At 45.3% G+C, this 15278-nt stretch overlaps 2 protein-coding genes and 1 long non-coding RNA gene across 3 annotated transcripts in view; 1 reads left to right on the top strand and 2 right to left on the bottom strand.

The window, feature by feature from the left end:
- LOC148396274 (uncharacterized) overlaps nt 1-8872 on the bottom strand; it is a 52776-nt gene extending 43904 nt beyond the window's left edge. Inside the window, exon 1 of the long non-coding RNA XR_015858899.1 lies at nt 8622-8872. This is a non-coding gene — a long non-coding RNA (uncharacterized LOC148396274). The remainder of the gene's footprint in view (nt 1-8621) is intronic.
- Nucleotides 8471-13179, top strand: LOC148396273 (uncharacterized). The gene is made up of 9 exons (XM_088377667.1): nt 8471-8862; nt 9388-9862; nt 10246-10548; nt 10844-11019; nt 11094-11178; nt 11312-11544; nt 11633-11827; nt 11896-12121; nt 12302-13179. The coding sequence occupies exons 1-9, from the start codon at nt 8635-8637 to the stop codon at nt 12835-12837; spliced, it is 2457 nt and encodes an 818-aa protein (XP_088233793.1). The 5' UTR covers nt 8471-8634; the 3' UTR covers nt 12838-13179.
- A 118-nt stretch (nt 13180-13297) lies between these two features.
- LOC148396272 (glycine cleavage system H protein, mitochondrial-like) lies at nt 13298-14771 on the bottom strand. Its single transcript, XM_088377675.1, has 5 exons — nt 14581-14771; nt 14366-14448; nt 14216-14279; nt 14018-14149; nt 13298-13659 (listed from the first exon to the last, which is right to left on the bottom strand). The coding sequence occupies exons 1-5, from the start codon at nt 14732-14734 to the stop codon at nt 13562-13564; spliced, it is 531 nt and encodes a 176-aa protein (XP_088233801.1). The 5' UTR covers nt 14735-14771; the 3' UTR covers nt 13298-13561.
- Nucleotides 14772-15278: the final 507 nt, after the last annotated feature.

Here is a 15278-nt window from a genome sequence, read left to right as displayed (position 1 = left end):
GTGCGTCTGTGTGTGCGGTGGGGAGGGGGCTGTAATGTCATTGCCTGCTGGTGAATCTCTAGCGGGGGCTCATTTAGATTTAGATTGGTTATGTGAGGAGGGAGCTGAAAGGCCAGCTCATGTTTATGTATGAAGCCCAAAGCATACTGCTGCGGTGGGAGCCAGAATTAAAGAGACAGAGCTGCAATACATTCAGACTTATTGTAGCTGCGGTTTGGCTTTTTGGGGGGGAAAGACTGCAGTGTAAAGTTGCATTCATGTTTGTGGAAAACATATAAGAAGGCCTGTTTGTGAACATTTGGGGGCAGATTGATTACACCTTGATAAAAAAAAATATTTAAAAAAGAAAATTTGTCTGGCTAGCCAAGATGATTGCAGTATCTCCCACTGTTGTTACTGCATAGCACTCAGTCATGCAACCCGGAGTCATCAGTAAATGTCTCAGAAGGAGAGTTTGTTCAGCACTTCATCAGGTATAAAGTGGTTTTTATTTGGAAATGTGCTCCCTATCCATCTTTTAAATGACTTTTTAATGGTAGCCACACCATCCTAATCAATCATATGGCAGCCGGCCTGCACACGCAAATACACTATTTATATATCCTACATTCTGCTGCAAACGCTCTCCGCTTTGTGATTCCTGCTAATGAGTGGAACAATAGGCGCGACTGTTTTTCTGGATTGAATTAACTTTGCTCGAGACTTGTATATAGTGGCATAAAATGTGTACATCGAATCAAAAACTAGCTGAATTAAAATGTCAACTTCTTGATGAAAATAGATACTTATCCATTTAGCAGAAAAAAAACACATCTTATAACCTGACTTTTAATTAATCTATTGGTTTTTGAGCTTTTTTGGCTCATTTGAATGCTAAAACACTCCACAATTATGTTCAGTATATTAAAATAATTTTGCCTCACTTAAAAAAAAGATTGATCATTTAATGAACACAGAAAGGGCAGATGATTTTGGCAGAAATCTGGTGATGGTTGGGAATGATGTAGCGAACATTTGTTGCTATGTTAGGCATTTGATATTGCCGTCCACTCAGCAAATCTCTCGCACGCCCTGTAGACTGCTGGTCCTGGGTCCTCCAATCTGTGGTCCCTTGTCAAGGTTTCTCATTTTTCCCCAGTTTGGGTTTTTTGAGTTTTTCCGTGTCCTCCTGGAGGTTATGATTAGGGGATATCGGTAATATTTGTCAACTGTGGGCATGTGAAGCCATTTGAGATATTTTATGTGATTGAGGGCTATATATAAATAAACATTTGAGATTCAAATTGGGAAATTCTTGTAAAAACAAACAAGCTAAAAAAAAAAAAAAAGAAACAAGTGAGGGACATCTAAGGTCAACTTGTACCCAACAAGACTTTGGTCAGGCACAATTTCCATCACTACCCTGCATGCAATTTTGTGCCACATGGCAACAAACTAGTCACATGCCGCCCAGGAAACTAATTCATAGCACACAGTTGGAATTTTCATTTTATGATTGCTTCGTGTCTAGTTTGATTGTCGTTTCTTCTGCTCATGCTATCTTTTTTTCCAAGTAGTCTTTATTTCATCCAGTATACGAAAACCAGCCATACGGCGGCAACACAATTTGTAATGAGAGCACGCTGCAGTCTATCATTTACATTCACTAATGCAGTGGCGAATATTATTTTCTCCTTGATGGTCAGAGAGTGCCTGACACATACTCTTACGAGTATGTAACTTCAAAACTGCTGCTGTGTTATGTCCCAAGGATCCCTTATTGCAATTTTGCCATTTCAAACTATTATAAATTCATAAAAATGTTGAAACTGCTATTCATTTTTTGGGTGTGGGGGGGGTATTTTTCCATTTACTGTTTTTTTTTTTTTTTTGGGTGACGCCAAACCATCCCCCAGCGGCACATGCCACCCCCCTCATAGTACTTTACATCTATAATGAGATACAAATACGCATCAGCAGGACAATGTCCTGCGCCACGCGTCACTGTGTGAATATTACTCACACTTATTAGCTGGATTATGTTAATCTTTACACTCCCTGCTCACAGACAACAGACTCACCATGATACGGGGTGGTCATGGCGGCATATGCGCGCGCGCGTGTGTGTGTGTGTGGGGGGGTGATTGCCATGTTGTCAAACTGCTCTGCATGTGAAAAGGCGGTCTAATTATAGCACTTATGCAAATGTGCATGCGGGCAAACATAAAGACTGCTGCTAGTTTACTGCTCAGGTCAAAAAGACAGCGAGAGCCATTGGCGTATTTTGACGAACGAGTGATGACGTCACAACAAGGCCACACGCATTATTATTAACGTAGTCTGAATGTTTGGGTGTTTCCGATGACGCGCGTTGGGTCAAAGTCAAACTGGGAAAAGTCAAGACTTTTTCTTTTCCAGACAGAAACATTGATAGCATCCCTGTTGGAATGATTGATTGAGTCTGACACATTTTAATTACCTCTGAATTAAATGAATCGGCTGGCAGACTATAAAACATTGCTGTTTAATAACGAGCGCCTCCATTTGCCATTTTTCCCCCTCTTCCTACATCCAATCCCATTTTGCCTGCCCGCGCCAAATAACCTCTCTCCATTTAATGATATGCAAATGAGTTTTCATGAACCCCATGATCCCATGCGATGATTAAACTGAGATGACATTAGCTGCCAATGACAGTGTTTCCGTCTGTCTCCTTTCTCTGCTCCTATCGCTACCATTTTGCTGCTTATCAACAACAATGCATGGCCAACTGGTTGTTAATGAGACAGGAGCAAGGACATTTTTGGAGAATTTTTTTCCTTGCAAAATGTTCATTCACAGATTTGTTCGAGACAGTGTATATATTACAACATTTGGAATCAGGCAGTCAGATCACAGATTGGGTAATCTTCCACATTTTCCCCCTCCCACTGTTCCATTTCAGTCCGGATTCCAGTTCCAGATCTGCTGTCGCTTATTGTACTCCATTTGCATAATGAAGCCAGGGCTTAATTAAGATCCCACTGGAGTCTGGAGCCAAGGATGAAGGAAAGCTGAAGGGGGAGGAGGAGAGAGGTGAGTTCCGGCATTCCTCAGCTTATCCGCACATTGCCAAATAGCAGGTGCAATTTAAATGCGTGGGGGGCGAAAATCCTTGACGAGCGATTAAATCGCTAATTATGATCGGCTGTTGGAATTAGTGCATGGCTGTTAATTAGTTGCAGATCTCATGCCCAGACAGTTGCTCACCCTCCAAGGGCGGCACCTCCCTCCCGCCATCACCAACGAAACCTTCACACCCCGAAGATGATGCCAACACCCCCCCCCCACTTTAATGCCGACAGTGGCTATCCCTTTAAGAACATCCCAGGTGAGCATATGCATGAAAGAGATGCTTCATCATACTCATCCAACGTTCCCAGTGTTCTTCATTAAGCTCAAAATGATCCAGTCTTTGCAGGTCCACTGTGAACCGTCCTTAATGTGGGTTTTGCTGTTGGCGCTTCTCTGCAACGGAATAGTACGCCCGTTGTCCCTGGAACGGGCAGATGCTTCTTTCTGGTGTTGGCATTCAGCAGAGTTGGCATCAGGGAACTTGATGTTGACAGATCAATACAGCTTCGATGCAATTGTCTCCGGCCCAACTATCCGGTCTCCGCTTTTACGACTGTTTCCGCTTCTCAGCTTCTCTTGGCACTCATAAATGGCACACAGTTCATGTTTGGCACACTGCCATCTCCGTTGTGAGTGCTTTTCTCGAGGGCATTCCTTCTCCGCAAACGCTGATGGCGTCCGTCTCGCCATACGAGGCGCTCCTGTTTACAAATGTTTGTGCTAACTTGGCTTGGCAGCATGCCACGTTTATCCCTGTGCCCTTGCCGTCCCAGAGAAGATGCCAACATGAAAGCGCTGGCACGCGTTGCTTTGGCGCCGCTTGTCGTCTTTGTCCAAATAAACTGTGAATAACGGAGAAATCCTCTGAGGTGAATCGGCTTGTATTCGAAGCAAACAGATGTCCGTAGGTCGCTTTAGCTTCTGGCCGTGCCAAGGAAGCTGGCCAAGGAAGCTGGCGTGGTGCCCGCCGGGTGGCAACCATTTGCTGGCATAGACGGATTGATTCCGTTTCCGCTGGCATTCTCTTTCTCGTAAGATTATTCATCGCCGTAGCTCTTGAAATTTCAAAAATGTTCTTCTATTTGGATTGTCAACGTCCTTCATCCGTGGATAGCTCCGTCGCCCGCTGGCATCTCGCTCACATCTGCGCTCCGGTTATTGGCAGATTTTCTTTTCTTTGCCAGCCGCACCGGTCGGTCGGCGTCGCCCCGTTGCGCCTGTGCCAGACTGGCATCAGGGTGGCAGGATACAAAGGTCTGCTTCTCTTTGCCTTTCTTATTCTCCTTACCCCTTCGCCCATGCCCGCCCCCGCTCAAGCCCTGACTGGATGGCACTGTGCCAACCTGCCGCCGCCATCGCTCTCATTTGTAGCTCATCTCTTCGTCGCCCTTCCCCCGTCACTCGTTTCCATCCCTCTCTCTTCCTCATCCACTTTCCAATCGTTAGTAGGTGTGTTTTAAAACGTGGCATGGCGCACGTGCAACTTTTCATTCTTTACGGATTCCTTAGTGACGACGCCAGTGGCGGTCCACTTGTGGCTCGGGAGACTTTTTGGCACCTGAAGGAATGCCCGGCTCGCCTTGGCTGTGTGTAATTACTGCAGCACTTACTTATCCCACTGAGACAACAGGAGAGGAATGGAGCCAGTCCCGAGTTTGTAGTTTAGCTGCAGTTGCTTTAATTAACTTACCAACCAACCCCCACCGTCATACGTGTTCCACTTCATGTGACGTGCAGGTCGCAAACATAAAGAGAGTCACGCAATTGATCTGATTATCAATAAAACCCATCGCGTACAATTGATCGTGCCCACTTTACTTCAAATGACCCTTGCTCCTTTCTTCTCCCCTCCACCCTTCCTCTTGTGACAGACAAAAGCTGTCAGTAGTGGTGAAGCCATTAAGCAAATACTCTCATTAGTACACAAAATATAATGAATATGTAAATGGTGTGTGTAATTTATGCATGGGGTTTAGAGAGAGGAGTTTGCTTTGCAGCCCTTGTTTGTCTTCACCCTATTGATGCAACGCTTTTTCTTTCACATTCACACACCAAATGTCCACTTTTTCTCTGGCCACGCCCGGTGAATGAATCCACGGTGGACCTCTTGGGATCTGGGGGTTGCGTGTTTAGTTTGGTCTTTTTGCACAAATCTTTTGCTTCCTAGTGTCCTCTCTTGGCCACTCTTTTTTTTCCTCGTGTTTGCTTTCGTCAAGCACAATGCGCTCTCGTCCATAACAAAGCCCGCAGAGACGCTTTAGACAAACAGCCCGAGTGTTTGAACAAGGTCCGTCTTCTAGGAATCTGAAAAGCGACTAATCTATTCAACGTCACATGCCGCACTTGACTGCGGTGGGTTCTCATGTTTTCCCTTTGTCCCTCTGCGGCTGTATTAATGTGTGGTCTAACACAGCACGGTAAGCGTGTCCTGTTAGACGACGAGAAGCCTTACCCTCGTCTACAATAAACACCTCTAAAACTCAGGCTCCCTTGGCAATCACCATAGCAACAAACCACGGCACCCACGTGAGCCGCATATTAAGATGTTCCCCCAGCCTGCAGTAGACTGTACAGCGTCCACAAGCCAGGTGTGAGGAAAAATAGCCGCTCAAATGTCACGGCTCACCTCTGACGCACTCCGGGCCGATCCCTTATGTTTATCGAACGACGAGCAATCTCACATGCGCGTCCTTTTCCGTCTCGGACCGTCTTAACAGGTGCTGATGAGCCGCAGTCAATGATTGTAATGAGCTATCGATCACCGTGGGAAAATGGAGGGACGGAGTGGGGTGTGGGGAACCGGAGGACACACACCAATAGAAGGAGGAGTGGAGGGGTGGAAAAAAAAAGGAACTTCATGAACTAATTGGAGAAGGGAGTATCGACACTTGCTTTAATCAAGTTCTCATCTACTGTTGTACTGCTTGGAATGGGCAAATGGCCTTGGAGGTTAAAGCAATGTGCTCAGGTTGACCACGCAGTACTCGGATACCAGAGAAGAGCTCTGACGCAGTATCTGTACTTTGCTTTTTGTGTGTGCGTGTGTGCGTGCGTGTGTGTGTGTGTGTGTGTGTGTGTGTGCGCGCGTGGAGTGGAAGCAGACAGCTTTAGGGAAGGGGGAGGTGCATCCTATGTGTTGGCTGGCGTTTCAGATAATGAAATGCAGCAGGGAACAAAGAGCTGGGGGCCCCCATTCTCTGGGCTGCGGCTTCATTTTCGCTCCCGTCAAGTCTATGATTCTTCCACGCGCTCGTTCTTGTGTGCAGCCGTGTGTTTATGTTTGTGTGTATACGAGCTGCTTGTTGTGTGTATGACAACCCCATCCTCCTGCTCCTGTTAGTATTCTGCATGGCAGATCCCCCTAATGTAATAACTGTGTCTGCATGTCTAATTTACAGCAGGCGAGAGTAAATAGCCTGTGGTTAATTACAGTACATGAGCATGTATGTGTATGTGTGTGTGTGTGTGTGTGTGTGTGTGTGTGTGTGTGTGTGTGCGTGTGCGTGTGTGTGTGTTTGTGTATGCACACACTTGTGTGCGTGTGTGGGTGTGTGTCCATGCGTATGGCTACATGCACGTAGGTGTGCCACAATGATTTATGAGTAGCAAATAGCTACACCAGTGGCCCGTTTCTTCTCACTTACTTTTTAATCTGTCTTTCCATTAATTTTCCCTGAGATGTCATTATGGTGCTGGAGCGGCGGCGCTCACGAGGATGCACATGTGAGTGTGCTGTTGTTTTAATGAGAACGACCCTTTGAGAGTACCTGGACTTTTGTTAGGGCGCTAGGGATGTAGTAGTACCCCAAAAATATGGTGGGTATGTCGATCATGTGCAAAAATATTGAGATTTCATGGTAGCCTGTAGCATTTAAGGTGCACCATAGCTAAATAGCTAAGAGTCCCCATCCAGCCTGTTTTAGAGGTTTCACTTCCTCTGACACACCAGATTAAAGCGATCAAGATTGTTATCAAGCTTTGGTAAAGCTTGCTGCTGAGCTGATCATTTCAATCAGGTGTTTTGGAGGAGGCCCACGGACAACACGAGTAAGCAAACCCTAGAAAGCCATTGAGAACGCCACACCAGGTAAATGATGTGAATGAATAATTATCTTGAACTGAAGTCTGAGAAGTCTTATATTCACAATGGAATGTTCCCTTGATTGACTTACCTTCTCTATTGTTATAGTTGAATAAAACATTTTGTCAGAAATGATCCACATTTCAATGGGTAAGCTGATTAGAAAAAATACTTGGCAGAAATTCAGGCATTGTTAACATTATTTAGAGACTGACTAAATAATTCATGTTGGGAAAAAACTTGCTCATGGTAGCCCGTTTACAAATATGACTTAGCTAAGAACCAAAGTTGAACCGAAGGCAACTTGTGTGTCTTGCTCTATCAAAAAAGGCCTCTTAGATGTGTACCTCCAGTTCCCTCCCAATCGCCTTTTACAGGTCCTCCACAGTCTTTCTCGAGTCCCCCTTCTTCCGATGCTTTGTCCCGTCCCTCGCCGAGTGCCTCAATGAACAGAACAGAGATCTTTATTGACAGTACACGGCAGAACATGGAAACAGCGGGTCAATCCGTTTAGCCCAAGGGCCGATACACCAATTCACCAATTTGTCAGTGTTAGTTTGAGAGAGAAAAGCAGCTAATCTCTCCTCTCTGCTCTCTATTGATCACACACTTAGACTCCACATCTCTGTCTAAACACTATTGATTCCCCCTCTCTCTCAATCTCATTCGCTCTCCCTCTCTCTCGCTGCACATACCACCGCTTTCAACGCACTCCGACGAACGATATGCACCACATGAGTCACACTCCTGCAACACTTGGGCATAGTTCACTGTCAACAAACAAAGACAATGAGTGATCCCTTTATCAGGAATGCCAGAGTTTGCAACACAGGAGTCTCAACTCCACGCTCCCTGCTGTGCATATTCAAAAGCGTGTGCACAGTCTCATTAAAATCAATCCCTGTGCAGAGTGAATGATTAAAAATTCACCGCTTGTTACTGCGTCTGTTGCCTTTTGTCTTTTGCAGCCTCACATCACAGGGGTGCACTTGAAAAAGCAAGATGAAGGGGGGTGTTTCAAATGAAAACAAGGGTGGTGGTTTGATCACATTTAGCTAGTAGGGACCCATGTCATTAATCTTTTTTTTCCACACAGAAATAAAGTGGTTAAGGGATGGCCCAAGTAATCCAATGACTCTGTTATGTTAATGAACGAGGAGAACAGAGTGGGCAATTCATCAAATGTGAATTCGGTGAGTCTTACACATAATGAACAAGAAATGCCGATTGGTGATAACAAACGTCGCTTGTCTAGTTTGTTTAGGCTTTAACGCCCCTTAGTGGTAATGGTTGTTCATTACAAAAATGGCTGCCGTTACAAAACTCGCTTCTTGTGTAACTTGAATCAGCTGTTCGGTAACAGCAGTTGCGTGTTTATGCCTCACGTGTGGTGCACGCTTTCTGGGGTTGGACGTAAGAAAAATACATAGAAAAACTTTACAATCACCTTCCAGTTGAAGATGCCTCAAACTGGAGAAGATGACGGCGAGCTGGTCGTGGTACGAAAACTCCTAAGAGAAGTGCTGGTGGGTCGGGAGGATCCGGAGGGGTTCTTCGCGATGTGCCTGTCCATCCTGGGTCACCAGGAGACCCGCGCCCGGTTTCTACACGTCGTCCAGCCTCTGTCGTCAGCCAACCGCTCCTTGCACGCCACACTCGTCTCCATCCATGAGGAATATTTCGCCAAGGTTTGTAATGTTGTTGTTGGCTATTTACCCAATTATGACGTTGAGGGTGTGTTAAAAAAAAGTAACTTTTTTTTTAAAAAAAAAAAATCAGTTTTAAACAATATATATATACAACTATCATTTTTTTCTATACTGCTAAAGCCACAGTTTTCCTTTTGTTCTTCCATAAAATTCTTGTGTCCTTTCTAAAGAATTGTCCCAAGTTCATCTGTAAATTGACATTTCATCGCAGCCAAAGCCAATTGTTTTTTGTTGATCGCATACCTGAAGTTGGACCTTTCTTTGGCAACTGTTATATGATGTTTGTGAACAATTATTTAATACTCTAATTATCAATAAGTCAGAGTATTTTTTGAAAAAAAAATTCTTATTGGTTAAAGAAACAGACCCTATTGGAATGATAATGCGGTTACATGGGCCAGCACTGCTAATTCATACATAGGCTGAAATCCAACTAATAATCCAACTAGTGCTGAACACATTGAACAAAATAGTCGAAAAAATGATACTATTTTCCCATGGCAGGCTGAAGAGGATGAGTTGGAACTAGCAGTGACCCTGTCTCTTCTTGATGCACAAGATCACCCAAGAACCCGACCACAGACATTTGATGGGGCATCTAATCTAAACGGCCAGGCAAAGGATGGAGGAAGTAGAACCCTCGAGAAAGATACATGCCCGAACATGTCTGGTACAAGTCAGACTGTTATTGCCCAGCAAGGCATGGGCAGAAAAGATGACGTGGACCAGTCGGAGAAAATAAAACACTCCAAAAGCAGACGACAGCGTCGGAAAGCGGCAGCCCAGCACGTTGTTGGTTTGCCCCGATCTCCATCGGGGGCGGCGCCGGTACTGCTTTGGGTTCGCAGGGACTTGAGGCTGTGTGACAACCCGGCTCTTGTTGGCTCCCTGGAGTGCGGTGCCCCCGTCATACCTGTGTTCATCTGGAGCCCTGAAGAGGAAGAGGGGCCAGGAATGACTGTGGCTATGGGAGGAGCTTGTAAGTTGGACATATTTGTCATTGAGTTCATTTTGAGTCAATCAATGAATTCAACCTAATGAACCTTTTAACATGTACATGTGGCACGATCCGTCTCCGTTCGTTTCCTTGTTTTAATGTTGTCATAGTTTCGGTTCGCGTGTCTGTGTTCTCGCCCCTCCCGTGATCACCCACCATCTTGTATTTTAGTCCTGTCTGCTTGTCACTCCCTTTTATTGAGTTTATTGAGTTCCCTCAATAAACCCTGGTCCAAGCTGCATTTGGTCGCCCAGCTCCATTCCCTTCATGACAACATGTACTCTCAGCATTGGATTACATAGTGGTGATCTATTGTCTTCAACTAGTCTCACTGTCCACTCATTCTGTCCACGCCTGTGTGACAGGTAAATACTGGCTTCATCAAGCTCTGATCTCCTTTCGGTCATCTTTGGAGGGTATTGGCAGTCATCTGGTCTTCCTGGAGGCGACTGGTGTTGGAGCCAGCTCTCTACGTATGCTGAAGGAGCTAGTGAAGGAGACCGGGGCCCGAACAGTGCTGGCCAATGCCCTCTACGAGCCCTGGCTTAAGGAGCGGGATGACAAGGTGGTATCGACGCTGCAAAAAGACGGGCTCCAGTGCAACATGTTCCACTCCTACTGCACTAGAGACCCTTACTCTGTCAGCACGGAAGGCGTGGGACTCAGAGGTGCGTCAAACACTGTCCAGAAAGTTGAAGCTTTGCATGTTATTACATGACCTCAAAAATGGCCAACAATAGCGGGGAATGTAGGTGATAAAATCTCACTTCTTAAGTTTATAATAAACACTGTAACTAGGAAATAATGCAGCCATTCATCATTTGATTTCATTTCCTGGATGCTCACTTTCTCATCCAGTCATTCCAAAATAAGATGAGCAGGTCACGGCTTCCAGAATCGGACATCGTAAGTTTAACATGAGTATTTACAGCAATTGAAAAAAAAAATGCGTTTGTTTACTAGGAATTGGATCTGTGTCTCACTTCATGAGCTGCTGCAGACAAAATCCATCAGGCTCCACATCCGGTACCCCGTTGGATCCGCCCACATCTCTGCCCGCACCTTCCAGCTGGCCTCAAGGAATCGCTCTGGACACACTAGACCTGGCAAGGATGCCACGCAGGAAGGACGGCACCACGGTTAGCAGTCGCTGCAGAACAACATGGCAAACAGTTACAGAATTCAGTCATCAATTATAATTCTCGGCTTTCAGATTGATTGGGCAGAGAACATTCGCAAGTCCTGGGATTTCAGCGAAGAGGGCGCTCATGCCAGGCTAGAAGCTTTTCTCCACGATGGTGAGACATAGTACACCAACCTGAAGACCCCCAATCCAATTTATGCCCACACATACTGCTATACTACAGACCACGTGATTTACTAAAGTCCACCATGAGGAGTCTCACAAGTTTCCTTCCATTCCTGTTTCAGGTGTGTACAGATATGACAAAGAGTCAGGCAGAGCTGATGCCCCCAACACCAGCACTCTATCGCCGTACCTCCACTTCGGTCAGCTCAGCCCTCGCTGGCTCTTGTGGGACGCCAAAGGGGCACGGTGTCGACCTGCAAAATTCCAACGCAAACTGGCATGGAGGGATCTGGCATACTGGCAGCTCACATTGTTTCCTGACCTTCCCTGGGAATCTCTCAGACCACCGTACAAGGTTGGCAATACATTCGAGTGTCATGTTTCTCAACATTATTGTACATTAGCGATAGGAAATGTACAGAGGGCTCTTTTGATGTTTGTAGGCACTGCGCTGGAGCAGCAATGGCGATCACCTGAAGGCTTGGCAGCGAGGCCGTACGGGCTACCCGCTGGTGGACGCAGCCATGAGGCAGCTGTGGCTGACGGGCTGGATGAACAACTATGCCAGGCACGTGGTGGCATCTTTCCTCATAGCGTACCTCCATCTGCCCTGGCAGGAAGGTTACCGCTGGTTTCAGGTAGGACAACGTTGGACTAACTCAACGTTTAGAGTGCACGTTTTAAACGGTCACGAACATGTGCGTAGGACACACTGGTGGACGCCGACGTTGCCATTGACGCCATGATGTGGCAGAATGGCGGCATGTGCGGACTGGATCACTGGAACTTTGTCATGCATCCCGTCGATGCCGCCATGACGTGCGACCCGTATGGCAACTATGTTAGGAAATGGTGTCCTGAAATTGCAGAGCTGCCTGATGAGCTCATTCACAAACCATGGAAATGCCCGGCGTCCATGCTACGACGTGCAGGTAAGCCATGCGGCTGAACTAAACTAGTATACTTTTGTAACTGATGTTAAACTCACAAAACCATTCTGAGGTGCCACGTATTACTTTATTGAACCACAATTGACACAGATCAAACAATGTCTGTAATAATTGCCCTCCTTGCTCACAATGTCAGTACCTAAATTGCTCCTCTTTACTCAGGCGTGGTGCTGGGACAAACATACCCTGAGAGAATAGTTACAAACCTGGAGGAGAGGCGTAGTCGCTCTCTTCAAGACGTAGCTGCTGTACGAAGACAACACGAAGAATACGTGGACAAACGCTCGGGCTGCGACTTGGTGCCTCTTCCGCCTCGCCTGGTCTCTGAGGCCCTGGGCTTAGCTCACCCGACTGCAGGAAAACAGTTCCTCCTTCCAGTTATCACACGCATGGAATTCAAGCATCAGATGGATGACCCAGACGCGGACGGCGCCGCCAATCCTTACAACGCTGTCCTCAAGGGCTACGTCAGCCGCAAGAGGGACGAGATGGTGGCATTCCTCAACGAGCGAGACTTCACAGCCAGTGTCTTGCACGAAGGAGCTCAGAGGAGGGAGAGGCTGGAGAGCGACCATCGCCGCATGGAGGGGCTCCCGCCCACACGGTTCCCACCACGGGGAAGAGCCAGACGCACCACAAATGCAAAGGACCGCTTCTCGAGCCTACCAGGTGGGGCTGTTCTTACTACACACAGGTGATCCAGAGCCACAACCCCCAGGTTCAGTCCCCCCAGGATTTTTCAATCTATTTTACTGTTGTACTTTACAAAAAAAGTAAAAAAAAACTTATTTATAAGGGTATCATGATGGGATGGTTTTAGAATAAAAAAAAAAATACATTTGAGAATTTGGAAAAGCACTTTTCCTTCCTATTGAATGGCTTGCTTGGGTTATCAGACAAGCAAATACTAAAATTCAACTACCGGTAATTAGGTCCCAGTTAAACAATATAACAAGACGTCCCTATCTTCAAATTAACATTTTAAAGTCACTATTTGATTGACAAGAAACTACATTAATAAACATACAGAACTTTGTGAACCGATCGTGGCTAGTTTGTTCACTGCTGACATCTAGTGGCAGAATGCCTGAAGCTTACAATGCAATAGATTTCTTGTACGAGTTCTGAACAACAACGTGAAAATATTGAGGTTTTTTTTTTTTGTTAATCATGAGATTTATTGTACAGTTGTCCACAGGGTACATACAAATTCAAAGTGCTTTTCTTGTCCAGGACACTTATGCCTGCTCCAAATGAAATAAAGGAAAAAAAAAACGTGATTTACTCGAGCATCACTTTGTTTTGGGGCTTTTTTTAGGTTCCTTAAAGTAAGTGAACCTTTATAAGCAGCTAGTCTTCACATTTGCACAACACTGGCAGAATGGCCTAGCGGGTGTTTGAGGAGGAAAGTGTGAACGAGTTTTAGTCCTCTATGGAGCGAATGTATCGCTCATAAGCCGCCTCGTCCATCAGGGAGTCCAACTCGGAAGGCTTGGAAATGGTCATCTTCATTAACCATCCTGTGTTAAACACCAATTGTCAAATGGTTAGATAACTTGTTGGCTACAGCACCATTATTAACAATTCTGCAGTTTATTTTTATCTTTTAGTGCAAGTATTATTTAGTGCAACAGATTTTTATTATATTTTTGTCCACCTGTCATACCTTAGCACCGCCTGGTTATTATAAACAATATAAAACACAAAGAAATAAATGTGACTAAACTTTTGAATCCAATTAAAAATATATTTAAAATTGAGGGGTAAAAAAAAGAACAGTGGTTATGCTTCAACATTTTGGGATGGGGGTTTCTTTTTAGGAACCAGGTGGCACACCAAGTGAGTTTTGGAGACCAACTTTGTTTTTTTTTTGCTTACCATCTTTGTAGCAAGATTTGTTGACCAGGCCTGGTTTGTCAGCCAGTAGCGCATTGACCTCCACCACCTCCCCAGTCAATGGAGAGAAAAGCTCACTGGCGGCCTTAACGCTTTCCAGAGCACCAAACTCGTCTAAGACATCAGAAGTGGACAAATAAGTACATTTACTACATTTAAATACGTTCATTTAAGATGTACCTTGTTGGGCAAGTTGGGTTCCTACCTCCGGCAGTCCACAGTAAACCACATCACCCAGGGCCCCCTGAAAGCAAGATTTAGCGTTGACCCAAGTAATTAATCGCTTAGTGTTGATGTTTTGATTGATTCACTCAACAGGACTAAATGTACCTGAGCAAAGTTGCTGATACCGACAGTCCCGATTCCGTCGTCTCCTACACGAATCCATTCGTGCTTGTCTGTGAATTTGAGTGCTGGAGGAATTTTTTTCAACACAGAATAATTAAAAAAAAGTACGTGTTTAAAGAGTTCTTTCTTTACTTTAGCTGGTGGGTAGCCACTGTGTTAGCACGCAAACGACACAGAAGACCTCGGCGAGGTAATACCTGCTGACAACCGGCTCGACGACGAAATGCTTCTTAAGAGCGAAGATTTAGGACAAAACCGAGGAGACGAACGCTGTAGCGGGCGTGATAATAAAGGGAAAAGTGGGGAAAAGTTAGAAGACACGCAGCAGCGGACAAGTCTACAGGCGGACATCTTTCTTCTTTGACCTACATGTAAGTAAGTGGGCAAACACTCGCAGATATGTTTTTAGCGCCACCTGCTGGTCTGGAGTACCACCAAATGACAGGGAAAAGTAGAAATTTGTAAATATTTTAAATCCTTAATTTAAGACTGTTTTGTTTTAAAATATTTCTTAATTTTTGTACATGACAGGCCTTTGTAGTTAAAAAATAAAACTGAGCATTTGTATCGTCTTTGTCAATGTCGTAGTTCAAAACTCTTGTTTTGCTTTAAATATTATTGTCACACACAATGCTAATTTCTTCAAAATAATTTGCATGACTAAATTGCATTATGTGCATACTTCATAATCACCGGGCAAATCAATTTGGATGAGGATAAGTGGTGCAGAAAAATGATGGCTGGATATTCCCAACCATTCCTAAACCAGTGGTACCCAACCGCCGGTCCGCGGACCTGTACCGGTCAGTGGTCACTTGGTACCGGGCCGCCAAGCCGCACAGATTTTTTATATTTTTTATCGACGATCAATTAATTCAGGTCAAGACGCTAGTCC

The sequence above is a fragment of the Syngnathus floridae genome, chromosome 6, assembly GCF_059516105.1.
Source record: "Syngnathus floridae isolate MCC-2025c chromosome 6, RoL_Sflo_1.0, whole genome shotgun sequence".
NCBI classification, from domain to species: Eukaryota; Metazoa; Chordata; class Actinopteri; order Syngnathiformes; family Syngnathidae; genus Syngnathus; species Syngnathus floridae.
The sequence above is the reverse complement of the archived record's forward strand: the minus strand, read 5'-3'. Positions and strand labels throughout refer to the sequence as shown.